The sequence below is a fragment of the Sorex araneus genome, chromosome 4, assembly GCF_027595985.1.
Source record: "Sorex araneus isolate mSorAra2 chromosome 4, mSorAra2.pri, whole genome shotgun sequence".
Lineage (NCBI taxonomy): Eukaryota > Metazoa > Chordata > Mammalia > Eulipotyphla > Soricidae > Sorex > Sorex araneus.
Genome location: NC_073305.1, coordinates 7,457,885 through 7,483,572, shown reverse-complemented (window position 1 = coordinate 7,483,572; position 25,688 = coordinate 7,457,885). Strand labels below are relative to the sequence as shown.

The 25,688-nt window shown below is 67.8% G+C and overlaps 1 protein-coding gene across 2 annotated transcripts in view; it reads right to left on the bottom strand.

Annotated features, from left to right (window-relative positions):
* SLC6A1 (solute carrier family 6 member 1) overlaps positions 1-25,013 on the bottom strand; it is a 30,747-nt gene extending 5,734 nt beyond the window's left edge. Inside the window, exons 1-12 of one of the 2 annotated variants that reach the window (XM_055135294.1) lie at positions 24,894-25,013; positions 8,254-8,314; positions 6,499-6,808; positions 5,867-5,998; positions 4,959-5,059; positions 4,196-4,305; positions 3,578-3,710; positions 2,467-2,601; positions 2,222-2,325; positions 1,345-1,469; positions 521-633; positions 119-250 (exon numbers count right to left, since the gene is read on the bottom strand). In XM_055135294.1, coding sequence (XP_054991269.1) covers positions 119-250; positions 521-633; positions 1,345-1,469; positions 2,222-2,325; positions 2,467-2,601; positions 3,578-3,710; positions 4,196-4,305; positions 4,959-5,059; positions 5,867-5,998; positions 6,499-6,730 — 1,317 coding nt within the window. In that variant the 5' untranslated portion in view covers positions 6,731-6,808; positions 8,254-8,314; positions 24,894-25,013. Of the gene's footprint in view, positions 1-118; positions 251-520; positions 634-1,344; positions 1,470-2,221; positions 2,326-2,466; positions 2,602-3,577; positions 3,711-4,195; positions 4,306-4,958; positions 5,060-5,866; positions 5,999-6,498; positions 6,809-8,253; positions 8,315-21,684; positions 21,709-24,893 lie in introns of those variants that run through there. The other variant, XM_055135295.1, reaches the window with a different exon arrangement.
* Between the last annotated feature and the right edge of the window lie 675 nt (positions 25,014-25,688).

Here is a 25,688-nt window from a genome sequence, read left to right as displayed (position 1 = left end):
TCTTTGGAGTTCGTCTACACTGCACAGCGGGGCGCGGATGCAGAAGGCTCTGAGGGGCGGGAGAGGCCACTCTGGGGACTGGGAAGGAGACATCCCTGGAGGGGCCCACCGGGCACACCTGGGTGATGTTGGAGAGGCCGATCAGGTAGGACACGACGCAGACGGCGGCGATGAAGAGCTCCCTGCGCTTCCGGAGGAGTCTGGGGTACTCGTCCACCAGCGCAGTGATGAAGCCCTCCACGGTGCAGAACTTTGGGGGGCAACAGAGGTCAGCCAGCGTCCACCCAGCCCCCACCCCGCGGGACCCAGGCCTGGTTTCGCCTCTGCCTCTCCCCTCGCAGTGTCAGGGACCCTCTGGAGAACAGGGACCCTCTGGAGAACAGGGACCCTCTGGAGAACAGGGGCCTGGGCTGCGCCGTGCCCTGAGGGCTCATGCCAGCTCATGCGGGGGGGGGGGGTCTCCTCTTCCCGCATCTCCTGGCCCCGCGTGGAGTGGGGGTGGTGCCCGCTGGGGTCCCACCTGGCTGTCTATGCCCAGCATCAGCAGCATGGAGAAGAAGAGGATGGCCCAGAGCGGAGAGATGGGCAGCTGGGTCACAGCTTCCGGGTACGCCAGGAACGCCAGCCCGGGGCCTGGGCAGGAGAGAGAGACCCGGAGTGAGGCAGCCAATCCCAGGCCGCGCTGCCCCTCCTCCTGGGAGGGGCCATCCTGCATGGCCTCTCTGGGCCGGGGCCCTCCTTGTGGCACCCCCCGGAGGAGGAGCAGCGATGGGGTGTCAGGGCATTCCCACAACCCTGTGGCTGTCACCGTGTGACAGAGGCGCAGCCCCTGATGACGGATGAGAACAGAGCACTGGCTGGGGGGAGGGGTTGCAATTCGGTGGCAAGCACATCCAAGCTGTAAGTTTTTCCAGAACGGTGTTCTCCAACCCCGGGCCTCGCCAGCCGGCAAGACCCCTCCTGGGCAGAACTGCCCGTCCATGCCACAGGCAGGCAAGGCGCCCGGTGGCTGAAGACCACTGTTCAGAGGGCAAGTGCCGGGTGAATCTAGCTCCAAGCGTCAGAATAGACAGATGCCCCCCCCGCCCGCTAGATCTGCGCTCAGCGTCAAGGCCCCCATCTTCAGAGGAGGCTCAGGAGCCCCAGTGTCCACATCGATCAATGGGGCTATTAAGAGCATCCCTCCGGGGTGCTGGGAGCTCGGAGGACCAGCCCTGGCAGCATCATGCACAGTCCTTCCCAGCACACAGATGCCCACAGCAAGCCAGGCAGGGTGGCGGTGCCCAGTGGCCAGGACCACAGACGTCAGCGGCCAGCGCCCCTCGGCCTCCCCGCGCGGCTGACCTGAGGCCGCCACATCAGCAATGGACCTCTTGGTGACGTGGGCCATGAAGCCCACGATGGAGAAGATGACGAAGCCCGCGAACATGCTGGTGCAAGAGTTGATGCAGCAGACGATGATGGAGTCCCTACAGAGAGGGAGGGGCGGGGTCAGGGGGACTGGCGAGGAGGCCAGCAGGTGGGCGCCCAGGACAGGGCAGTGGCCCCATCCCAGGGAAAGGGGCAGGGCCATATCCGGAAAGGGCGGGGCTTGGAGAGGGGCTGCGTGATGGTGCAGACCTGGGTGGAGGGGCGTGGCCACACGGGGGCATGGTCTAAGAGGGTTGCAGATTAGGGCATAGCATGGAGGGGCGTGGCCCACAGGGGGCGTGGCCTCAGGAGTGGGGTTTGGGCATGGCCATGTAGAGGCGTAACCCGCAGAGGGGCGTGGCCATGTAGAGGCGTAACCCGCAGAGGGGCGTGGCCATGTAGAGGCGGAACACGCAGAGGGGTGTGGCCTCAGAGGCATTGTGCAGGAGGGGCGTGGATTGGGGCGTGGCGCAGGAGGCGAGGCTTGGCTGGGGCGTGGCCTCAGAGGGGCGTGGATTGGGGCGTGGCGCAGGAGGCGAGGCTTGGCTGGGGCGTGGCCTCGGAGGGGAGTGGATTGGGGCGTGGCGCAGGAGGCGAGGCTTGGCTGGGGCGTGGCCTCAGAGGGGCGTGGATTGGGGCGTGGCGCAGGAGGCGAGGCTTGGCTGGGGTGTGGCCTCGGAGGGGAGTGGATTGGGGCGTGGCGCAGGAGGCGAGGCTTGGCTGGGGCGTGGCCTCGGAGGGGCGTGGCCTCGAGGAGGCGTGGCTTCATGGGGCGTGGCGCAGAGCCAGGACTCCCTGGCTGCGCGCTCACCTGTAGACGTTGTTGTGGAAAGAGTTGTAGCTCCCGAGAGCGATCAGCGACCCCAGGCCCAGCCCGTAGGAGAAGAAGATCTGGGTGGCCGCGTCCAACCACACCTTCAGGCAGAATGATGAAGAGTCAGACCACCACGGCGGCCAGAGGCCCGGCTCCGGCCGGCCACACCCTTGTCCGCACAGGCGCGGAGGGCCGGCGGCTGAGCGGACGCCGGGCAGGTGGCCCCGCACCCGGGCTCTCACCTCCGAGTCCGACAGCTTGCGGAAGTTGGGCGTGATGTAGAAGAGGATGCCCTCCCGCGCCCCGGGCAGCGTCACTCCGCGGAAGAACAGGATGATGAGCATGATGTAGGGGTACGTGGCTGAGAAGTAGACCACCTGCGGGGGAGGGGGCGCCGCTCGCAGCCATCCGCGTGCCCGCCGGCCCCTGCCCCGCTTCACCTGGCACACACCTGCATTGGCTCGGGCGTTGGTGCCCGTTCCTGCAGGAAGCCTTCCGGGAATTCTAACCTATTCTGCTTGGCCCCTGCTGGATTCTGAACCAGTGAGTATTGCCTGGCTTTCCCCTTCACCTTCACTTTCCTTCCCTTTTTTGTTTTTAGCTTCCTGTCTAAATTATTCAGTGTTCAGTGGCAGAAAAAAATGTTACAGATATGAACACATGCAAAAGTGCTCCTCGGTTCCTAAGAATGCATGCTACATGGGACACAGCTTGTCTTGTTCATGGCTGTTTCCGCCGTACCTGGAAGCGCCTGTCAACTACAGTAGACAAGAAATGTCAATTCTTCCTAGAGTGGTGACATTTTGCTGCTGCCGGTTAGAGATTTCGTGCTTGCAAGGCCACTGGCTACTGCAAAAGGCCTTCCAAAAACCACCGCTTCCTTTGGTTCTCACAGAAAACAAAACAGTGGATACGCCCCGTTTCACAGAGGTGGAAGCTGAGTCCCAGAGAGGGCCAGTGACTCGGAGAGAGTGGCACAGCCGGGTCCAGGGCTGGGCTGGGACAGGGCTCAGGTCGGGCAGGTGTGCGGGGACAGTGCTCAGTGAGCAGTCCCTGCCCTCCTGTTTGTGACAGTGTCAGACTTGGGGTGTCAGGGGAGCACTGTGTGCCCCGAGAACCTGTCGCCCTGCCGTGGCCTGGCCTACACTTTGCTTTCCACCCCACATTGTCCAGAGGTGGGCCACGTGATGACCTGCGTCTTTCAGGAAAGGAAACAGAGGCAGAAGCGGTGAAGGGACTCACTTGACTCAAGGCTGGACGGGGCTGTGTGGCAGGCGGGCGGGCGCCCTGCGAGCCAGGAGACGCCCCTGAAGACGCAGCGCCCCCCCCGCCCCCACCGTGCGGCCCCCTTACCTTTCCAGTCCAGCCGACACCCTTCCAGATACAGAAATACACCAGGACCCAGGCGATGGCCAGGGTGATGGCCAGGGGCCAGCGGATCTGACCCGGCTTATCCAGCCCATCTGTCATCTGATGCATGTTGCGCCTGGCGGAGGGGAGGGGGCGGGGGCTGCAGAGCCATCCTGCGGGGGGGGGCGACCCCTCTCTCCTTGCCCCCTCCCCCCGGGAAGGACAAGCCCCTGCTCCGGCAGGCCGGCCGCTGACCTTGCAAGGTCTTGGCAGCATCTGTCTGTGCGTGCTGGGCCCTCCCGGCAGCCCCTCGAACCCGGCAGCCCGAGACGCTCTTCCCGCCCCGCCCCTGCTTGCTTGCACCTGCCCCCGAGCCCCAGGCAGGCTCTACCGTCTGTGACTCCGTCCTCCCGGGCCTCCCGGGCCTCGGCGGCCACTGACCCCTGCTCAGGCCTCCCACCAGACGGACGCGAGTCCAGGCGGGGCGTCTCTGCAGTCAGGCTGTGCGACCCAAGGTCACGGCCCGTGACTCGGGCGCCCGCGGCCCTTCCCAACCCTCCAGTGCCTGTCTGTCTGTCTGTCTGTCTGTCCCCCCGCCTGAGGCTGTCCGTGCGCACTCACTCCCAGAACTCCACCACGGCGCTGGTCATGTTGGTGCTGTTGATGACGCTGTAGTTGGAGAAGCAGCGCTCCGTGTTCCAGGGGTTGTCGCACTGCTTCCAGGGCAGCGTCTGTCGGGGCACAGCCGTGAGCGCCCCGCGCCCGTGCCCCGGCCTCCCCCAGCTCCAGGGCGGACTAGAGAGGCGCCCTCTGAGGCTGAGGCTCTCCACCCCCGAGCTGCTCGTCCCCAGCCACCTCCGGGCACGTGGTCGGGTGTGTGTGTGTGTGGGGGGGGGTATCCCTGCCCCAGGGACCCTGTGCTCGCTCACTCAGGCCAGAGCTGACACTCCCCGGCCTCGCTCAGACGCTGTCGACCCCTGGTAACTCCTCCAACCTCACAGACACGCTGCGGTGCGTTTCACCACAAGGCTCAGAGAGGTTCAGTCTCTTTCCCAAAGTTGCACAGCGGGTATGTAGCAGGGTTGGGGTTTAACGTTTTAAAGACATGGCTAGAGGGCTAGAGAGCTCGAGCAGGAGGGAGGGTTTCCAAGTTGAACCCCTGGCACCTCATAGAGCACTTTCAGGAGTGCCTACTAAACACAGGGGCGGTTGCAAGCCCTGAGCACCCCCGGGTGTGGCGCCCAAACCAGGGAACGAGTAAGCTGACGAATATCGGGCATCGGGCGGTGCAGGGCCAGGCCCAGACCCCAGGCGGGCAGGCGCCTCCCGGCTGAGCGCGCCCAGCCCCACCTAGACGTCTCCTGCCTCCCCGGGCGCGGCTCACCGTGGTGAAGGAGTGGTACAGGTAGTAGAGGGCCCAGGAGATGATGACGATGTAGTAGATGTTCAGCCAGAAGGAGAGCACGGCGGCCGCCAGGCCCACTCCTGGGACACGGGGACACGCCGGGTCAGGGCGCCCCGCCAGCCGCCTCCGCGCCAGCTCCCCGCCCGCCTCGGACAGACGGGCGAGAGCCTCTCTCTCTCTCTCACACACACATACACACTCACACTTACACTCACACACCACACATACCCATCACACATACCCACTGACACACACACTACACACACAAACCACACACACACCACACATATCCACCACACACAGAGACACACACACCGAACATACACACCACACGCAGACACACATACACACCACACACTGGCACACACACCCACCACACACACAAACACACACCACACACATAGATACACACCATACCCACACCACACTGACACACACACACCACACTCACACACACACATACCACACACACACCACCCAGACACACACACCACCCACCATACACACACACCCACCATATACACCCATCACGCCACACACAGACACATACCACACAGACATACACCACACACACAGACATACACCACTCACACACACCACACGCATCCACCACCACACACACACCATACACACACGCCGCACACCCACCACACACATACATGCTGACCATACATACACACATATCCCCCACACACATACCACAGACACACACACACACACACACCACGCACACGGGCACAGCCCTGGACACACACAGGAGGCAGCACAGGTGACCCAGCTCTGGTGCCCCTGGGCCACACCCCGCACTCCCCAGCCCCATTGCCCGTTCGGCAGAGTCGCCCCCTCTGGCCAGCTCGGCAGGTGGGGAAGGCAGGACACTCACTCACCCTTGAACATGGGGGCCAGCTTCCACACGCCCAGGCCCCCGATGGACGTGTACTGGCCCAGGGAGCACTCGAGCAGGAAGAGCGGCACCCCCGCGAAGATGAGCGTCAGGAAGTAGGGGATGAGGAAGGCCCCTGCAGGGGGGAGGAGGGAGAGGCTCAGGGGGAGGGGAAGGCCCCTGCAGGGGTGTGGGGAGAGGCTCAAGGGGGAGGAGAAGGCCCCTGCAGGGGTGTGGGGAGAGGCTCAGGGGGAGGGGAAGGCCCCTGCAGGGGTGTGGGGAGAGGCTCAAGGGGGATGGGAAGGCCCCTGCAGGGGTGTGGGGAGAGGCTCAGGGGGAGGGAAAGGTCCCTGCAGGGGGGAGGAGGGAGAGACTCAAGGGGGAGGGGAAGGCCCCTGCAGGGGTGTGGGGAGAGGCTCAGGGGCAGGGGAAGGCCCCTGCAGGGGTGTGGGGAGAGGCTCAGGGGCAGGGGAAGGCCCCTGCAGGGGTGTGGGGAGAGGCTCAGGGGGAGGGGAAGGCCCTGCAGGGGGGAGGAGAGACCCCAGGAGACCTGCAGGGGTCGGAGCCCTGTGGCCTTGGGAGGGGCAGCGCGGCCGGGGGGACCCAGGGGCCCTCTGCCCCGCCCCTGACACCCACCGCCGCCGTTCTTGCCGCAGAGGTAGGGGAAGCGCCAGACGTTGCCCAGCCCGATGGCGTAGCCCACGCAGGACATGAGGAAGTCGAAGCGGCCCTTCCACGTGTCCCGGTCGGGCAGGTCCGTCTTCTGCACCTTCACCACCAGCGTCTTGGGCTTGTCGTTGGCCACCGGCGCCTCGCTGACCTCCGTGGAGATCTGCCCGTCGGCCACCTTGCTGCCGTCGGTCGCCATGGCGCGGTGCTTGGTCCTGGCGGGCGCGCGGGCGAGGTCGGCTCCGGTCCACGTGGACAGCAGCTTTGCAGCGGGCACCTGGGGGCGGGGCCGGTGAGGGGCACGCGGGGCGGCGCCCAGGGGCCCCGCGCGGGCAGGGCCTGGGTGTGGGTGCCCGGCCCTCGGCTCTGCCACCAGACCCGGGACAGACGCTCCGGGCCTGCCTGCGGGCGATGAGCACTGCTGCCTGAGCCTGGGGGCTGCGGTCAGTGAGGGGGGCTGGGGGACACAAGGTCCCCACACCCTGCGGCGCTGAGGCCTGCTGCCTCCCTCCCCTTCCTCCTCCTCCCTCCCTCCCCGTCCTCCCTCTCTCCTTCCCTCTCTCCCTCTCCTCTCCCTTTCTTCCTTCCTCTCCCTGCTCCCCCTCCCCCTCCCTCCCTCTCCTTCTCCCTCCCTCCCTCCCCTTCCCCCTCCTTCCCTCTCTCCTTCCTTCTCTCTCTCCCTCTCCTCTCCCTTCCTTCCTCTCCCACTGCTCCCCCTCCCCCTCCCTCTCTCCCTCCCTCTCTCCCTCTTACATCCTTTGATACCCAAGGGCTCTCCCAGCTCTGCTGGGGGCCCTCTGGGGGTGCTCGGGGGCCATATGGTGCCAGGGATTGAATCCAGGCCTCCCACGGGCAAAGTTAGTGCTCAGGCCATTGAGCAATCGCTCTAGGGTTGCCGAAGTTTCTCAATCTCTGTAGCCGCATCAGCCCCCTCGGCTCCCCCTCTCCCGCCCCCACAGCGATGAGGACACACTCTCTCTCACACACACACACACACACACACACACACGCGCGCACACACACACACACACACACGCGCGCGCACACACACACACACACACACACGCGCGCGCACACACACACACACACACACACACACTCTCCTTCCACCAGTGCCTCCAGCCCAGAGGCCTGTCCAGGCCTTGACTAGCAGCTCCCACCCCAGACCCTCAGCCCCCCGGGGCCTGCCTGGCTCTGCCCGACTGACCATCCCTGCAGGAGAAGTGGAGAGGCGAGAGGTGGCTTGTGCAGGAGCCCCCCCTACCCCCGCGGGTGCACACGGGCTGAGGGTCGAGTCCCCAAGCCCACAAACGGTCCCCCGAGCACCGCTAGGACCCCTCCTGAGCACTGAGGCAGGAACAGCCCCCGAATACCTCAGGGTGTGGCCCCGAAGCTCAGACCCCGAAGGCCTCGGGCGGGCTGACCTCTCTGGTGCTGGTCACCCCCGGGTCCTCCTTCCTCTCACGCAGCGGCCAGTGTCCACATCACCGCGTGTCCCGGCCAGTCCTGGGTCAACCCTGCAGCCCCCCTTTGGCCAGCTGAGAGTCCCCTACTCTGAAGTGCTCTGGCCTCGGCTGCCCCCCACCCCCCACGAAGAGGGCCGGAATCCTGTCTGGGCCCCAGACCCGAGGCCGAACGGCCTTGCTGGACGCTGGAATCATCCCCCTGGCTGGGCGGGCCGGGGGTCTCCGCACAGGGGGGCTGCTCGGCGCCCGGAAGTACCTGATGACCTTCTGTGGGGGTCCGGTCCGGAGAGGCTCCCTCAGACACGGTGGGCGCGAGGCTGCGGGCAGAGAAGGGCAGGGGCCATGAGCGTGGGGGCGTGAGGGGGCGCTGGGGGCATGAGGGGCTGGGAGGAAGCAGGGCGCGGAGCCCCAGGACCACGGGGAGGAGGCGCAGCCTCCCGAACCCGAGCCCAAAGCCAGTTCCCGAGTTCCCTCCTGCTTCCCAGTCAGGACCCGTTTTAAAGCCGCCGGCAGGGGAGTGGGGGCGAGGGGAGTCCACGGGGATCTCCAGGGAGGGGCGGGCCAGAGCCAAGCAGGGGAGAGGGGGAGGAGGGGAGGGTTTGCTCCCCCCCACAGCCGCCCCCACCCTCAAGGCCCCCCTCCCCCACCCCGTTTTCTGAGCCTCTGCCGTCAGGCCGGGAACCATGTCCCGGGGCCTCCCTCCAGCTCAGGAGAACCACGCCAGGTTCAGGGCCGTGAGGCCAGACCCCTGCTTGACCCCTGCAGGGTCACCACGGGTGGGTCCTGACTGCCCCCTGAGCCGGGCACCCTCCGAAGCCCCCGGACTCGGGCAGGGCACCGGGCTCTCAGAGCTGGGCCCAGAGGGGCTGGGCCCCATGCCTGCCGGGGAGTCGGCAACGTGCAGGGGACAGAGGGGACCCAGGACACGGGGGGCTGGGGGGGTGATCACTCATTAGGGGCTCGCCATTAGTACCACACCCACGGGGCCCTGAGCTGGTCTCCAGTGGGTCGGGTGCCAGGCTGGCTCCTAATGCCCCGACGGCCACCAGGCCAGTCACACGAGGCCCCTCCTGGGCATGGGCCGGGGGCCGGGAGCGAGGCCCTCTACCCCCAAAGCTGAGAGGCAGCTGGCTGGCTGAGGAGGAAGAAACCAGAGACGAAACGAGCGGACGGCAAGTCTCGGGGCTCCCGGGGCACCCCCGAGCTGCTGCTGACATCTCGAGCGACGGGGCAGCGGAGAGGGAGGGCGCCGGTCCCCCGAGCACTGCCGGGAGAGTTCCGGAGCCAGAGTCAGGGGTCACGGCACCGAGTGCCGCCAGCCAGCATGTACGTCCTATTTCGCAAACACTGGCCCAGGGGCCACCGTCATTCCGTCCTCTCTGCTCCCCCCCCCCCAGGGCTTGGCCCAGCTCCCTGGAAGCTGGAGGGGGAGAGAGATAAGACTCCTGTCCCCCCCCCAGGGACTAGCTGATCATCACGGAGTGGCACAAGGGCGCCCGACAGCATGGGGGGGCGGGAAGTGGCAGGACGGGCGCAGCCTTAAGCACCCCACCGGGCATTCTAGTCCCCCCGTCACGGGCTCCCTGGACCTCCTCACGCACGCCACACACGGGTGGGGACAGTGTCGGCCATGCGGGACTCCCCCCCACCCAGGGAGGGCAGCGCCGGCCGTTTCCGGGACAAAGCAAAGCGAATTCCTCTCTAGCGAGAACCCACTTCCCGGCCACGGCTCGTCCTGGGCAGGAGCCCGACCTCAGGGTCTCCCCTACAAGGTGGGGGGCCTCCCTGGGCTCCTCTCTCTGGCCGGCGGCCACTCACAGGGGTCCCGCGGGGGGGAGCAGGCCGGGCTCCAGGAGGTGGGGAGGATGGCCACGGTCACCGAGTGTCCTGCCCGTGTGCTGGCGGCCGTGAGCCCTCCTGCCTCTGCCCAGTGGTGCGGGAGGGTTGCTAGGCAGGCCTCCGGCACCTTCCAGCACTTTCCAAAGCCCAGTGGAGAAGAATCATCACCACAAACGCCAGGTCTCTGCTTTCAGCTCCCTTTGTCCCCGCTCTGAAAGGCCCCGCAAGCTGGGAACAGCCCGCGCTGTGTGTGTGTGTGTGTGTGTGTGTGTGTGTGTGTGTGTGTGTTAATCTTAACACCCAAGAATTGCTCTGTGATGAGGGGAAAAAAAAAATCGCCAGCCTCTCTGGGTGGGCTGCAGACCGTGAGAAGCCCGGGACCCGCGCCCGGCCGCCCACGGGGCCCCTCTGTGCTTTTGCTGCTGGCAGGACACCGGGCTCGGGCCGCCGGACACCTGCGGGGTCACCCTCACTCCCTCGCTGTGGCCTCTGCGGTCACTCCGGGGCTGTGGCATGGGGGACGGGCAGCGCGGGGTGAGAGGGGGGCGTCCTGTCCCCCGCGGCAGCTCTGCCCTGGCGGAGGAAGCCCCCCACCGGCCCGCCTGCGGACTTGAGGCACTTTTCCAAGACGGTCCTCCCCGCTGTCCCTCGGGGGGGCTCTGCAGAGCAGGGATCTGGCCGCAGTTCCACAGCTGCCGCCTCCTCTCAGTCCCCACCAAAGAAGGGGGGGTGCTCAGGGGAGCCGAGCGGGGGCGCGCACTCACCCTCCCTCCTGCTCCCTTCACCCAGCCAGGGTTAACGGGAGCAAGAGCACTGTGCTGGGAGCGACGCCCTACTCGCCATGCTGGAGTCCGGGCACGGAGCAACAGAAAGACTGAACTGCACGAGTGGGACAAGGTCCCTGACCAGGGCACGACCCGGAGGAATCTCAGCACGGGGGCGTCCTCCACGGGAAGGGCCATTTGAGTGGGGTTTTGACGGCCGAATAGGTGCTCGACGGGAAATGCACCTCTCCGTTAGAGGGCAGTGCAAAGTCAAGGAGGGGAGTTTGAAGCTGGGCTTCTGCCCGCCAAGGACTCGGGGGTCAGGCCGAGGGGCTTCAGGACCCGATCCACAGGGGTGGGGCCGGAGACCCCGTGATTAGATCCATGTGCACGACGAAGGTTTCCGAGGGCTCTGAGGCCAGAGGGTGGGGAGCGGGTCTGGTTGGCCCCAGCTGCTCAGCGACCTCGTCTGAGAGGCACAGGGACAAACGGGGACAGAGCAAGCAGGAAGAGCAGGCAGGCCAAGCCCTGCGCGAGGGCAGGCGAGAGGGGCTGGAGACTGTCAGCGCCCAAGTGGCAAAATGGGTCACACTCGGCCCTGGGGCTGCTTTGGTTTGGCCCAAACAAAAGTGATTTTCAGTTTGAATTAGGAGCCCAAACGGTGACTCGCCGGGCGCTGGGGTTCACACTGAGGGGACAGCACGTTCAAAGGCCCTGAGGCAGGCAGGCAGGAGTGGGGCCCGTCAGAGCATCCACACGCGCTCAGCAGGACAGGGCCTGAGTGTTCTGGGCCCCAGAGTCCGGCCCGGGAGCTCGGCTTGTATTCGCAGGGGATGGCAAGGTGAAGGGATGGACCCCATCTCCCCCCCTCCATGCTGGTGGGCCCAGAGAGGCCGCAGGAAGTCCGGGGCGGGGAGGGGTGTGGAGAGAGGGACAAAGAGAGGTGTGCATCCAGGTGGGGGGGGGGGTCAGCGGAACGAGGCGGGGTCCCTGCCTGGGCCCAGAGCACGTGCCACTGCGCGGGCCGGCCGGGCGCGGGAGCCCCTCTCAGCCGGGGCCGGGGGCAGGCGGGAGGGGTGCCGGGAGCGGGCCGGCAGCCCGCATCTTCCCATGATGCCATGCACACACCGGCTTTGTCACGCTCCGGTTCTGCAATTAGGGAAATTATAGAGCCCGGCTGCAGACGAGGCGCTTCACCTCGCTTCTCTCTCTTTGTGGAACTCGGCGCCTCAAGGAAGAAAAAAATTTTTCTTTTTTCATATCGGGGTTGGCTTCCTTCCAGGGGAAACGGCGTGCTCCTCGGCGGGCCGCGTGGGGGAGGCGAGGGTTCAGCCACGGGACACAGCGCTCTCTCGGGCGCCTGCCCAGGATCCTCCCGGCCGTGCCGTCAGCTACTCTCGGGACTGTCCGGCGGGGTCCTGCCCGAGCCTCGCCCACCAGCAGCCTGAGACGGCCAAGACAGGGTCTAGAGGGAAGGGGGGGGCTCAGATCCTCAGTGACTCGGGGTCCTGGCCAAAGCGCAGCTTCCCAGGAGCGGGTCACCCGAGAGCTTGTTAGAAATGCAGAAAGGGCCGATGAGATGGTTCAATGGTTAGAACGCACTTGGTCTGCCCATGGCGGAGCCGGGTTCCATCTCCCCAGAGCTCTGCCAGGGGCAAGCTCTGAGCACGCCAGGCGTGACCCCTAAACCCAAAAGAAATGACATGAAGGATTGCAGACCTTGCTGGGGACCACCTCCCCCTACAAAGCGACACTTAACCAGACCCCCAATCATAGGGGGCTTCCTGAGAAGCCCGTTAGGACCCAGGCTGGTCTCAGTGCTTGCGAGCTCTTGGTCCTTCCACCCACAAACCCCGGGGCGTCCCCTTCCTGGGGGGCTGTGAAGGGGAAGAGAAGCCCCCCGGCGCGTACGGCTGGCACACAGGAAGTGCTCAGCAGAGAGGCCGGCCAGGGACGTGCCCTGAAGCTGCGGACTGCGGGGAAGGTGAGAGGCGCCAAGGCCCGGCTGAGCTGGAGGCCCCGCAGGTGACGGAGGGGGCGTGGTCCGGGCGGACGGCGGGGGCTCCGGGGCCCGGGTGAAGGCAGAGGGGCAGCTGCAGAGGGTCTCGGAGCTGCGGCTGCAAAGGCCTGGCCCGGTCGGTGCCAGGAGCACGGCGCAGGCATAGTGGTCAGTGCGGGGTCTGTGCGAATGCGGCCGGGCGCTGCGGGCCCTGGGCCAGCGAGGGTTTAGGCCTGGACGAGGCTAACCGGCCTCCTTCCGGACCCGCGCTGGCCTCCGGCCACACTGGAGGACCTGGCTTATGCCGGCAGCCTACAGAGGGGGAAAATGGCCCAGAGAGGGCCGGTGGCTGCCTCACGTCACACAGCACGTGAGCGCTCTGTTTGGCTCTATGGGCCCGGCATCCCGACTCCCACCTGGAGGGGTTCGGGAAGCATCTGCCAAGTTGCCCCCAGCCCGTTGCTGCACTCGGGGGGGGGCGGCACGGGGACTCTTGCTTCTCTGGGAACCACAGAGAAGCGTCAGTGCTGGGGGCTCTCCCTGGCGCTGTACTCTGAGGTGCTCCCGCCGTGCTCCCCGCAGTGCTCCCCGCCGTGCTCAGGGAACCACACCGAGCCTCCCCAGGCCCACACTCTGCTCCCCAGGCTCTCCGCCCGTCAGAGGGGGCCACAAACCTGCAGCCGGAGCGGACTCAGCAGGCCTGTCCAGGGGGCCACCGCGCCCCTCTGCAGACGGCGGGGCTGAGGCTCTGGGGACCTGCCTGAGCTCTCTGGGCCAGCGCCGGCCAGCGGGCGACCATCCAGGGCCCAGGCCGGGTGAGAGTTCGGAACCGGGAGACGGGCCCTGACCGCCTGCTGTGCGGGGCAGCACCCAGGGGTGGGTGTCAGCACCCCCCCCCCCGCCTCCACACCCTCCCCATCAGTAGCCCCTGGACCCGGGGGTCCGTTTTGGGGGGGACCCTCCAAGAGGAGGATTCGGGAAGAAGCCGGGGACACCCCAGCAACCAGAGGGCTGACTCCGCTCCCGCCCCGAGTCAGGAGGTGCCGCTTCCTGGCTGCCTGCACACGTGAGACGGAGATTCAACTTGTCACCAAGGAAAGGGAGAGAAAGGAGGGCGTGAGGGTGGGACGGGGCAGGGGGGAGGGGCAGGGGGGAGGGGCAGGGGGGAGGGGCAGCGGGCACACACTGGGATGCAGGAGGGGCTGCTCCAGATGCCCAGTGCATGTCAATTTGCTATTTCATCCCCATCTTACTGAAGGGTAAACTGAGGCACGTGACAGTGACGTGCCCGGGGCAGTCTCCCCGAGAGGCTGCATCCGTGTGCCAGAACTGAGGTCGCTGGACACCCACACACTTGTTCCGGTCACTCTATCCTGCTCTCTGGACAGTGCTCAGCGGGATGTAGCAGGGGACCCCCAGGACCAAGCCTGCAGCTCCTTCTAGGGCCACACGGAGGGTCCCCGGGGCACGGGCCAGTGGGTGGGATCCTGGGGGCCAACAGGAGGCCCCCGGGTCTGGACTGAGCCACTCGCCAGCCCCCCAGTCCAGGGCATCAGGCAGCGTCCCTGCGGGGGGCCCGGGCACCCCAGGCCTCCTCCAGGGCCCACGTGGCCTGGGCCGGTGGCACCAGGGACCTCGGTGTCGCAGGCACGGAGATTTCGGGGGCTGTCAGGAGTGAGCCTGGACTCCGAGTCCCACAACTGGATGTGTGTTCTCACCGTGCACGTCCCACCCCGTGCCTCAGTTTCCCCCCCCAGCACATTTGGGTCACACCATCCCTTCCTGTGCTTCAGTTTCCCCCCCTGCACGTTTGGGCCACTCCATCCCTTCCTGTGCCTCAGTTTCCCCCCCTGCATGTTTGGGTCACTCCATCCCTTCCTGTGCCTCAGTTTCCTCCCCATGCCACCGCTTCCACCTGCATGGCGCGGGCCTGGGCTGTGACTGGCAGCCCGAGCCTCCTGCCCACCCACGCCAGCCGGGCTCGCTGTCGTCTACCTTGGCCCCTCGTTACCTGTTCTCTTCCCTGACGGGCCGCCCAGACCCCCAGCCCTGGCTCTGCTGACCCCCAGCACTGCCAAGCCCGAGAGGCTGTGTCTGGGGGGTGAGCACTGAGCCCCCTGGCCGGGGTGGCTGAGGGGCCCGGGAGGCCCCTGACCCCTGCGCCCTGCCGGGTCTCCCCCCCAGATGCGCGTCTGGAGGGCCGAGCTCCAGGGCAGCTGGGCCAGACGCCCCCTCCAGCCCCCGGGCCCCCACTACGCTGACACGCCCACAGGGGCGCAGGGGGTGAAGCGGGCGGCACCTCACGGCCCTGCCCCACGCGGCCCAGGGGCCCTGGGGGCACCAGCAGGGCACGGAGGGGGCGGCCGGCTGGGGTGAGACAGGCAGAGGGCAGGGGGGGGTAAGGCCACCAGGGTGAGAGGCTTCAGGTGCTGACAGATCTCCTGCAGGACAGGGAGGGGGGAGGGGGGAGGGAGGGAAGGAGGGAGGGAGGGAGGGAAGGAGGAAGGGAGGGAAGGGAGAAGGAAGGAAGAAGGAGGAAGAGTGAAGGGGAGGATGTAGGGAGGGAGGTGGGGGAGGGAGGGAGGGAGGGAGGGTCGAGGGGGAGGATGGCAGGGGGGCAGGGACGGGGGGAGGGGAGAGGAGCGTGGGGAGGGTGCCAGGGGGACGGAGGGGGAGGGGCCATGCTGCTCTGTCCTGTGTGCTCCGGGGCTCTATTGGGGTCCACGGAACCTTCCAGAGCAGCCTGCCAGCCTCCTGTCCCTCACTCCTCGTGGGCTCGGCCCGTGGGCCCGGCCGTCCTGAGGGTCCCCTCAAGTGCCGGGACTCGGGGCCACCACGGAGCAGGTGGAGTCTGGGAGGCCACGGGGGGCTTCCCACCTCCGAGCGGGCCGGCAGGAGTCTCTGGGGCGGGAGGGAAGACTGTGAGGACAGGGGGGCAGGAGCCGGGGCTGGGAGCCGCTCAGCACCGGCCTGGGGGACACGGAGCCTCGGCGGACAGGAGGCCGGGGGGGGGGGGCTTGGACCCGCAGACGTGTTCGCAGGGGTGAGGAGTGACGACCCCAGGGCCTGGAAACACCCTGTGGTGGACGCGTGTCCCCTGCGCGGGCCCTCAGAGCGGTCTCCTGCCCCCGCCCTCCGCTCGCTGGCCAGAGCCTCTCACCAGGGCGGGGGGCAGTGACCGCACGCCAGGGCCAGGCCCCGCCCCCGCCACCCACGGTACACGGCGGCACTCGGTGACGGGCCCCGGGCAGAGCGAGGCCCGCAAGGCGGCTCCTGGGGGCGGGCGAGGGGCCCCGAGCTGCCCCGGCCCCTCCCAGGCCCGGGTTCCCCACCACAAGGGGAAGGTCGAGGGGCTTCGGGCTTCCGTCCCCACGGCTGGGAAACAGCAAATCGCGCCGCTCTCGGCCGGCGTTTGGGTTCTTCCGGCTGGGAGCAGGGGAGGGCAGGATTCTCGGAGTGGACGAAGGGTCAGCGTCCAGGGTCCCCGGTCCTCCCCGTCAGAGAGCCGGTTTTGCTGCTGAGACTCTCAGGAACGCTCACCCCGTTAACGATCGGTCCCTCCTGCTTCCCGCTGGACCCCCTAGACTCCTCACACAGGGAGAGAAAGTGCTCGTCAGTTTCACCCACTAAAGCAGCTTTCTTTTTTTTTTTGCTTTTTGTTGGGGTCACACCTGGCGATGCTCAGGGCTCACTCCTGGCTCTGCACTCAGGAACTGCTCCTGGCAGTGCTCAGGGGACCCTATGGAATGCTGGGAATCGAACCCGGGTCATTGGCATGCAAGGCCAACGCCCTCCCCGCTGTGCTGTCGCTCCAGCCCCTGCAGCTTTTCTCACCCCTACGAGCAAGGGACACGGGAAGGACGGCCCTCTCGCTCGCGGGATGCCATGCTCGAGCCACGTGTGGCAGGCAGGAGGGGGCGGGCGCTGAAGATGCGGGCGCAGTCCAGTGTGGCTTCCCGTCGGCTGCTGTGTGACCTTGGGCTGGTCCCCTAACCTCTCTGACACACTGGAGCATGCTCCTCTCTCTTCCTGGGGCTGCCGTGAGAACTGAGGGGGAGACGGTGGGATGAGGTGGGACACCCCAGACTCTTGGCCCCTGGCGGGGACCAGCAGGAGTCACCTGCGCTTGTGCCGTAGTTTGTTCTTTTGGCCGTGAGGGCCAGAGAACACGCCGGATAAAACGCCGGAGAGACCTTGATCCAGTGGCGACCAGGGGACCCCGAGACACCCCCCCCCGTCCTGCCATCACCTCCGAGCCCCCCGCAGGCCACTGTCCCCGTGTCCCCACTGCAGGGCCCCCCCAGACACCCTGTTGCCCAGCGCCCTGGTCAGCGGCACACCAGCCCTGAGCCCACACGCCCCCTCGCTCCGGGGACGAGTCTGCCCGGACAGGCTTGCAGGACCACAAAATGGTCGCTGCGGCCCGAGCCCGCTGCCCTGGCTCCTGAACCGGCGGGCCCGGGGCCAGGGCCCCGTTTCTGCTTCCAGAAAGGACCAGGGTCTGCCGCCAGCATGCAAATGAGGCATTTTGGGGTTTCTCGGGGTGTTAACCCCGCGCTCTCCGACCCCGGGGAGGCCAGCCCCTCGCCCGCACCAGTGCGTGGAGATGGTGGGGGGTGGGGGGGAGAGACTCGCTCCCCAGAACCTTCTGGCCGTGCGGGCCTGTGTGTTCCCCGGGCTGGGAGTTCGCTGGCCCCCCGGTCCAGCCACAGATGCACACCAGCGATGCGGATTCTGGGTGAAGGGGCCATTCATTCGTTCCACTGCGGCTCACTCGCCTGGAACTAAAAGCCTCTTAGTCCTCGTTCCTGTTCTCTCCGGAGCCAGTCCCACCCCCCACCCACCGAAATGCCGCACCGGCTGGGCCAGGCCGGGGAAGGACCGTCTCCTCGGACACTCCTCTTTGACTGGTGATGGCTGTGGCGGGGCTGCCTCTGCCCCGCAGCCCTCCCGGGAGGCAGGTCTGCTAAGGAACACACTGACGGAGGCCCAGAGAGGTGCAGTCACCGGCCCAGCGTCACACAGCCCCGTGGGGGACGGCAGGTGGTGCCCGCAGGCTGATGTCTGTGGCACCCGTGCCAAGCGGCGGCCGTGGTGGGGTGGGGGCGTGGGGGGCTCGCTCCTCCCAGAGGGGCGATGCAGGTGCAAGATCTCCGACACGACACGTAGGCCTGGCTGTGGATCTCGGAGGGGAACGTGGAAACTTCTCCCCCCACCCCCCGACTCCACTGCCCCGGGAGGTGCAGGGCAGAGACGCCCCCGCCCCGCCCCGCCCCCCTCAGCCCCCTTCCCGGGAACACAGGCCCAGACACAGGCCCAGCGCACCCGCTCCCGAATCAGCATTCAGCACGCATCTCCCTGCCTGTGCAACGCCATTATCTCCCGAGGACACGGGCTCTGTTGTCACGGCAACCGGAGTCCTTCCACCAACTCTGGTGAATAATCTCTGGGCTGGCGTGGGGCAACGGAGTAAGCTCGGGCGTAGGGCAGCAGCGCTGGGTCCTAGCACCCTCGGGGCCCAGGCACCCGCCCCGCGGTGCCTCGGTTTACCCACCTGAAGCCCAGCCCAGTCTGAAACGGGTGGGCTTGGTGACCTTCTCTGGCTTCGAGCCCACTCACCCCCACTTCAGCCCCACCGACAGGGGGCTCCTCAGACAGACGGGGGATGGTGTGGTAATCTGGATCCGCAAGATCCAGAAGCTTCCGTGGGGGGCTTCCTACTCCTGCTGAATTGCCCCGGACCCAAGTTCAGAGTGTGGGTGAGTTAGGAGACTCGGCCCTATTCCCGCCTGCCGGCTCCCGACCGTCCCTGTGCCAACAGATTCAGAGAGGGCGACGCAGGTACCCAAGGTCACACAGCACGGGGCCGTCCGGCCGTCCCTGAGGCTGGTGAGTGTGCCCCGCCTGTCCCCTGGCTGGCCTGGCGGATGGTGACCACCCCTCCCTCTTGCCCTGCCCCTCCCCGGGACCTGTCACTGCCAGGACCGCTGAGAGAAGAGGCACAGGGCTGCCGGAGACGCCCCCCAGCCTGAGCCCTGCTCTGGGGGATTAAAGTGGAGACGCTGCCCCCCCAGTCCAGGCCCCAGCTGGGGCACGCGGGGGGCCGCGAGTCTCACTTTCTGAGCCACATCTGGCCCGGGCGGGGCTCGCCCAGGCCCCCGCTGCCCCCGGGGCGGTCCTCACTGCAGAGCCGCTGTCCCGCTGGGCAGGGGCCGGAGACGGGAGCTGGGTCCCGCCTGGCCCCGGGACGGGGCTGTGTGCGGTGGCGGCAGCCGGCCCGCCGCAGTCCTGGGGGGCCAACAGCTCACCCCAGACGCGCGGGGCAATTGCTCGCCACATCTGCTCGTCGTTAGAGGGACTCTGCACCCGCACAGAGCGGCCCTGCTGTCCCCGGTGTGCAGGGGCCCGAGGGGAGGCGGGCACGGCTCCCGCCCCCCTGCCAGGACAGCGGCGGGGGGTCCCGTCCCACTGGGCCCGCATCTCTGTCTGCATCCGGGTCGGGACAGCACGTGGCCCCGGCTCTTCCCGGGTCCGCTGGGTCTGCACCGCCGTCCCCACCCGGCCACCCTGGCAGCCGGGTGCAGCTCCGGGCCCCTGGGCCCCTGCGCGGGGCTTGGCCGCCGGCCGGGCACTGCCAGGCTGAGGCACCTGTCAAGGACACGCACTCGCACGTGCGCACACGCATGCACACACACATACAAACACGCACATACACACTCCCTTGTGTACACACATGTGCACACATCATACACGCATACACACATGTGCACACACATAAACACACACGCACACATGTACACACACATACACACGCACATACACATACACATGCTCCAGGCTGAGCCCCCAGCCCCCTTCTTCCCTTTCTAGACGCAGGCAGCGGGGCCAGGCTCCCAGGGTCCACTCAGAAAGGGGGTCCCCGGGGTCGCGGGGGCTCCTGTGCCTGGTATCGCTTACACGCTCAGGGGCTGGGTTCAAGCCCCGCTGTGCACGCCAGGGAGTGCGTCCCGCCGGGGTTCTGCACGGGAGCGGCACAGGGCTTACCCTTAGGACAGCCCTGCGTGGTGGGCTCAGGACAGTGCGGCCCGCGGGGGTCTCTGTCCCCTCAGCACCCCACAGGGACCTGGTGGTGCTTACAGACCCTCCAGCCTGGGCAGCGGCCGGGGCGGGAGGGATGGGGGTGCCGGGCGGACGGCCCCCCCATCCTTCTCCCGGGCTGCCCAGTGGAGAGCATCGGGCCACAGACCCTCCCCGGCCATCCCAGGAGGCTCCTCAGGCCCATCCTCACCCGAGCCCGCCGGGCCTGACCCCGGGGTACTGGCGAGAATGGGGAGGTGAAAGGTCAGAGTGGCCGGGAGAGACGTTGGCTCCCCGCCCAGACCTGCTCCTGGACCGTCCCTGCTCCAGCTCGGGGGCTGCGCCTGCCGCGCCCAGCCCGGCCCGAGGGTCCCAGGGCGAACTGGGACCCGTGAGATACATCCAGGGGCCAGCACGGAGGGTGTGTGGGGCTGGAGCGACGGGAATAACGCCGGGTTCATGTGGGACTCCAGGGCCGTGACAGCCTTTAGGGGACAAAACCCTCGGTGAAACTACACACATCCATGTGTCCACACGTGTGTGCGCGTGTGTGTACGTGTGTGCACACATGTGTGCTTGCATATGTACATACAAGTATCTATGCACACACGTGTGCTTGTGTGTGCACATGTGTGCTTATGCATGTATGTGTGTCCACACGTGTGTGCATGTATGCGTGATGCACGTGAACATGTATGTGTGTGTGCATATATGTGCACGTGTCTGTGAATGCACACAAGTTCTTATCAGATTCCCCACCACCCTGCTTGGGTCTTTATTTTTTTTTTTTGACACAATGAGTTTGAAAGGGGGGAAAATCCTCTTTTGCTGCAAACAGCCCTTTGCCGGCCCCTGGGCTCCTCACACGGGGTGCAGAGGGTGGCAGCCGCCCCCCAACACTGCCTCCCCCGCCCCCCTGCCGGCTCCTGTGCGTGCCCCAGACCGGCAAGCGCTGTCTGGGTGCCCGGGAGGGGCGAGACTCCGCACTCGGGAGAGGAGCGTCAGGCTCAGGCGCCCGCTCCTCCTGCAGGCAGCGAGGCCAGGCGGCCACCTGCCGGCCGCTCTGACCTTGAAGGGCCCTCGCCCCGAGCGCTGCCCGCACAGGCGGCTGGCAGGTGGGCACCTCGGCCTCCGCCGGCCGCCCCTATGCCTCCGCCCCACCCGGGCGGGCAGCAGCGGGGGCCCCTCTCCCGGCCCGGGGCCCCCTCACGTGGCCTGTTCCACCCAGCGCTCGAACCCCCCCCCGCCCCCGCTCAGACCACCTCAGCCTATCGCCCGGCAAGACCTAGCCGCCTTGTAATTTCCAATTTGTGAGGAATGTAAAAATAGAAGGCCATCCGCCGCGGGGGACGCACATCGAATCGGGTGCCACTTCTGGTCATGTCAGATCGCGGTAAACGGAACTGACGGCTCCGCCGGCCACGGCCCGTGGCTCCCAGAGCACTGGCAGCGTGAGGACACCTGGGCCGGGCGGGGGCGGGGGCGTCACTTCTGAGAATCAGGGACACGCAGCTGGAAGCACAACTCAGAGCCGGGTGCGGGTCTGGGGGGCCGGGAGACGCCACGGCGCGGGGAGGGCGCTGGTCTTGCACGCGGCCGAGCCGGGTTCCATCCCCGGCATCCCATCTGGTCCCCCGGGCCCACCAGGTGTGTTCCCTGAGCACAGAGCCAGGAGTCAGCCCTGAGCACCGACAGGTGTGACACAAAAACAAAGCAAAACTAAGGAGAGGGGGCGTGTGGGCAGGCCCCGTGACGGGCGCTAATCTCACATCTGAGGGACTGTGCGCACAAAGGCAGCTCTCTGCCTCAGTTTCCCTCCTATCAAACGGCCACGCTCCTGCCACCACGGGCCTGGAGGAGTTCACGGCCAGCCGCCAAGCTGAGGCCGGACAGGACGGAACTTCTGAGGGTGCATCTCCTGTGACAAAGACCAAGGCCAGCGTGACGTGCTGCGTGACTCCAGGGGCCCCTGCTCCCTCCTCCTCCCCCTCCTCCTCCCCCTCCTCACCTGTCCAGGCGCTGGTGACAGGCTCCTCAGGGTTAGGGGCCCAGGCACCAACGGCAGGTAAGTAAAGCGCTGGCCGGGCCCTGGCGGGCGGCCAATGACTGCCTGTCGGCGCTGTGGGTTGGAGCGTCCCCGGGCCAACCCTGCGCGTCCCTCCTCCTCCTCCCTCTGTCTAAGACTGAGTCTGCCGAAACATCACAGCTTGCGCTCACACCTCCCCTCTGCGCCAGGCACGTCTGGTCTGTGCCACCACCGCCCACTCACCCTCCCCGCCCGTCCAGAGGTCTCGGGGTGCGCTTGGAGGGAGGGTGCGGAGAGATAGCCCCCCCGGGGGGCCCAGCACGGCGGCAGGCCCCCCCTCCCCGAGCAGATCACCACAGGTCACCACCCCCAGGTGTGACCCAAAAACCAAAAACCTCAAAAGCAGGTGCTGGGTGAAGACCGAGCGCGTGCTTCTGGGGGGCCCTGGTTTGGGGGGCTCCGAACCTCTTCCCGCTTACGGACTCAGGTGCGTCCACCTCCCGATGACCTTCAGAGAAGGGACACAAAGGCCCACTGGGCTCCGTGGGGGAGTGTGTGCAGGGGCGCTGCCAGGGGTCTCCCGCTGCCTCTGTGACCGGACGCCGCTCAAGGTCACCGTCCTCTGCCCACGGCACTCGGGGCCCAGGCGGCCCTGGCCAGCCCCAAGGGACAAACGATCCTGAAGCTCTCGAACCCTCCCCGTCGGGGAGAGAGAGACCCAGGGCAACGCTGCCTTTCGAGTCGGGGCTGCGTCCAAGGGGAAGGCAGAGACGCGCAGGGACCGCGGGCAGGGTGCCCGCTCGCAAGGACAGACCCGGGCGTGGGGTGCAGGTGGCGGGGCCCGTGTCCACTGCGCCTGGCACGTGGCCTGCACCCCACCAGCGTCGGGGGGGCTGTGAAAGCCCGTCTGACTTCCGAGTGACGTGGGAAACGTCACGGCCCCTGCCCAGCCCAGGACGGCGTCCAACGGGGCGGCTGGAGCCCCCCAGGTCTGCAGCAAATGCCACGCCATCCCCAGCACACACGGGGAGGGCGGAGGGCGGCCAGGGCCCGGGCACCCGCCGGCCCCCCAGCCCCTCGCTCTCTGGGAGGCGTGTCCGCCTGGACATCACGAGGGCAGGCGTGCCGCGGCGCTGGCCCTGCTGCCTCCTCGACCTTGGGCAAGGACCCGTCCCCTCCGCCCCGCCGTCCACAGCCCCGAACCAGGACCCGAATGTCACCCGTGGTCCAGGGGGATGGTCGAGGGGATCGGGCAGCGCACACAGGAAGTCGCTGGTGCTCCCTTCCCTCCTCCCACAGGGGCGAGGACTTGCCCAAGGTCACCTGGCCTTGAAAGTGGCAGTGGGCAGCCAGGAGCCGATGCCTGGGGCTCACTCGGAGCGTTTTCACCTGGGTCTGCGGCAGGGCAAGCATGCCCGCCCCTCGCAGATGGACAGGCCAGCGCCGGCCGGGGCCCCAAGCAGGAGAGTCGGGGCCGGACGGAAACAGATTCTGAACGTTCGTGGCTCTGGGTGCGGGGCACGTGGACTCAGGGACAGACAGCGCCAGCTTCCCTGGCCATCGCGTCCAGTTTCCTTGTCCCTGGCCGCCGCTAGAGGAACATTCCAGCCCCATCCTGAGCTCCGGGAGGCCCCCCGGGCTCACCCAGCGTCCCGCCCTGGGCGCCAGCGGTCCCACGAAGGGGAGTGACCGTCCCTCTTCCCCACTCGCTTGCTCTCGCCCCCACGGAGGCGGCCTCTCCCCCGATCGCCCCGCTGCCCAGATGCCCCGGCCGGCCGGACAAGCCTGGCTGTGTCCACTCTGCCCCGGGCAGGCTGCTCGCCCGCGAGGCCAGCCCCGGAGCCAGCGCTCGGCTGCGGGGAGAGAAGGCGTCCTTTGTTCAGTGCCTGACGATTTATTTCTGAGGCTCAGCCATTTTGCCGGGTCTGCTCGGAAGGGGTGGGGGGGGACGGTCCCTGGGGCTGAGGGCAGGGAGAGGCCCCCCTCTCTGCGAGGGGGGGGGAGGGAACCGGGGTTCAGAGGGGGAGCGGGGCAGGAAGGCTGCACCCAGAGGGAGGGAGAGCGCAGGCAAAATGCCTGGAGCTCCCGCTGGCCTCCTTTGTTCTGGAATTTGGTGGGGGGGGCCCTTCCCCAGCCCCGGTCCCGTGAATCACTGTCCCCAAGTTCCCAGAGGAGTCCCCAGCCTCCCCTCCCACAGGTACCCACAGCGCCTGTCACAGAGAAGGGAAGGACGGGCGACCCCAAGTGCAGTGTCGGGCTGAAACAGTCTCAGGGACCAGGAAGGGGGGGGCGGGGGGCACCAAAGCCAGCTCCCCTGGGTGCTCGGCCCCTCCCCCGGCCCCCGGCCCACCCGCTGCCCACAGTCCTGCACGCAGCCTCGGGCACCTTCGCGCTGTTGTTTCTTGTTCTGTTTTTTTTTTTTAATTGGATTTTCTTTTGGGGGGTTCACGTCTATCTTGAGGTTAGCTCCGGGTCTCACTGGTGGGGGGGCAGGTCGGAGACCTGGGCAGGGGTCTGTGGGTGCGAGCCCTGAGAACACACGGAGAGGGTCATTTCGGGGGGGGGGCGTCCCCCTGAACAGGATGGCCCCTTCCCCGCTCCCCAGACCAGGAGACAGGAGCCCCCTTTTTTTGGGGGGACCCCAGATTCCTTGGGGGAAGTAGGGAGGGGGAGAGGGCAGACACCTTGTGCGCTTACTGCGAGCTTCGTCCGGGCCAGCGTTCCCACAAGCAGGGTCGGTGGGAGGGGGAGTCCCACCCCCCAGCAGCCCTGGGAGAAGGACCCGCGCACCGAGGGCGCCGCCGACCCGTGCAGCGAGGCGCGCACCGCCGCACACGCAGGTCGCCCCCTGTCCCGGGGGTCCCCGCCGCCCGCACACGCCGGTCGCCCCCTGTCCCGGGGGGTCCCCGCCGCCCGCCCCGGGGCGCGGACGCGGCTCCTGGACGGCTCCGCCGAGTCCGCGAGCCCCCACGCGGGGGGCACGCGCCCAGGGCTCGCGCGTCCCGGGGTCCCCGCGCGCCCCGGGGGGACGGCCAGGGCGCACGTCGACGGCGGCCCCGGCGCGGCGGCGGGCGCGGGGCGCGGGGCCGGAGCGTCGGGGGGTCGCCCCCGCCCCGCCCCCGCCCGGCCGGGGGCGCTCGGGCCGCGCGCCCACCCCCGCCCCGCGCCCCGACGCCGGGCGCCGACCCTACCTGCGGCTCCGGGCGCTCGGGCCGGCCGCTCCGCCGCGCCGCTCCCGCAGCCTCCGCTCGCTCGGGCTTCCGAGGGCGGCGCGCGAGCGGGCAGGGGCCGCGGGCAGCGCGGGAGGCGGCGCGGCGGGGCGGGCCGAGCGGGGCCGCCCTCGGGGAGGGGCTTCGTGCGCCCCGCCTCGCCCGGCCCCCGCCGCGCTCCCCCGGCCGGCCCGCGCCGCCGCCCGCCGCCCGCGCGCCTGGCGCCCACCTCCCCGCTCCCCTCTCCCCTCTCCCCTACCTGGATCCCCTTTCCCTCCATCCCCTCTCCCGCCCCAGATCCCCTCTCCCACCCCCCACCTGGCTCCCCTCTCCCCCCATCCCCTCTCCTCTACCTGGATCCTCTCTCCCCTCCCCATCCCCTCTCCCCTCCCGGTGTCCCCTCTCCCCTGCCTGACCTCCTCTCCCCTATCCGGATCCTTCCCCAGCTCCCCTCTCCCCTACCGGCCTTCCTCGCCACTCCTGGGATCCCCTCTCACCTCCCCTTTCGGCTCCTCTCTCCTCTCCTCTGCTCCCTGCCCTGGCCGGTGCAGGCCCTTTCCGACACAGGCTCTCCTCTCTGGCAGCGGATCTTTCCGATCTCTTGATCTCTCTGTGCCCCGCTTCTTTCCTCCCTGGAAGTCCTTCTGGGAGACCCCCAGAGCGAGGGCTTGGGCCGCAGGGGGCTGCCCTAGCTGGGGAGAAGCCGGGCCTGTGCCCAAGGAGGGCGCTAGCCCCTGTGGGTGGTGTGGATGGACAGCAGGACAGCGTCCCAACTGA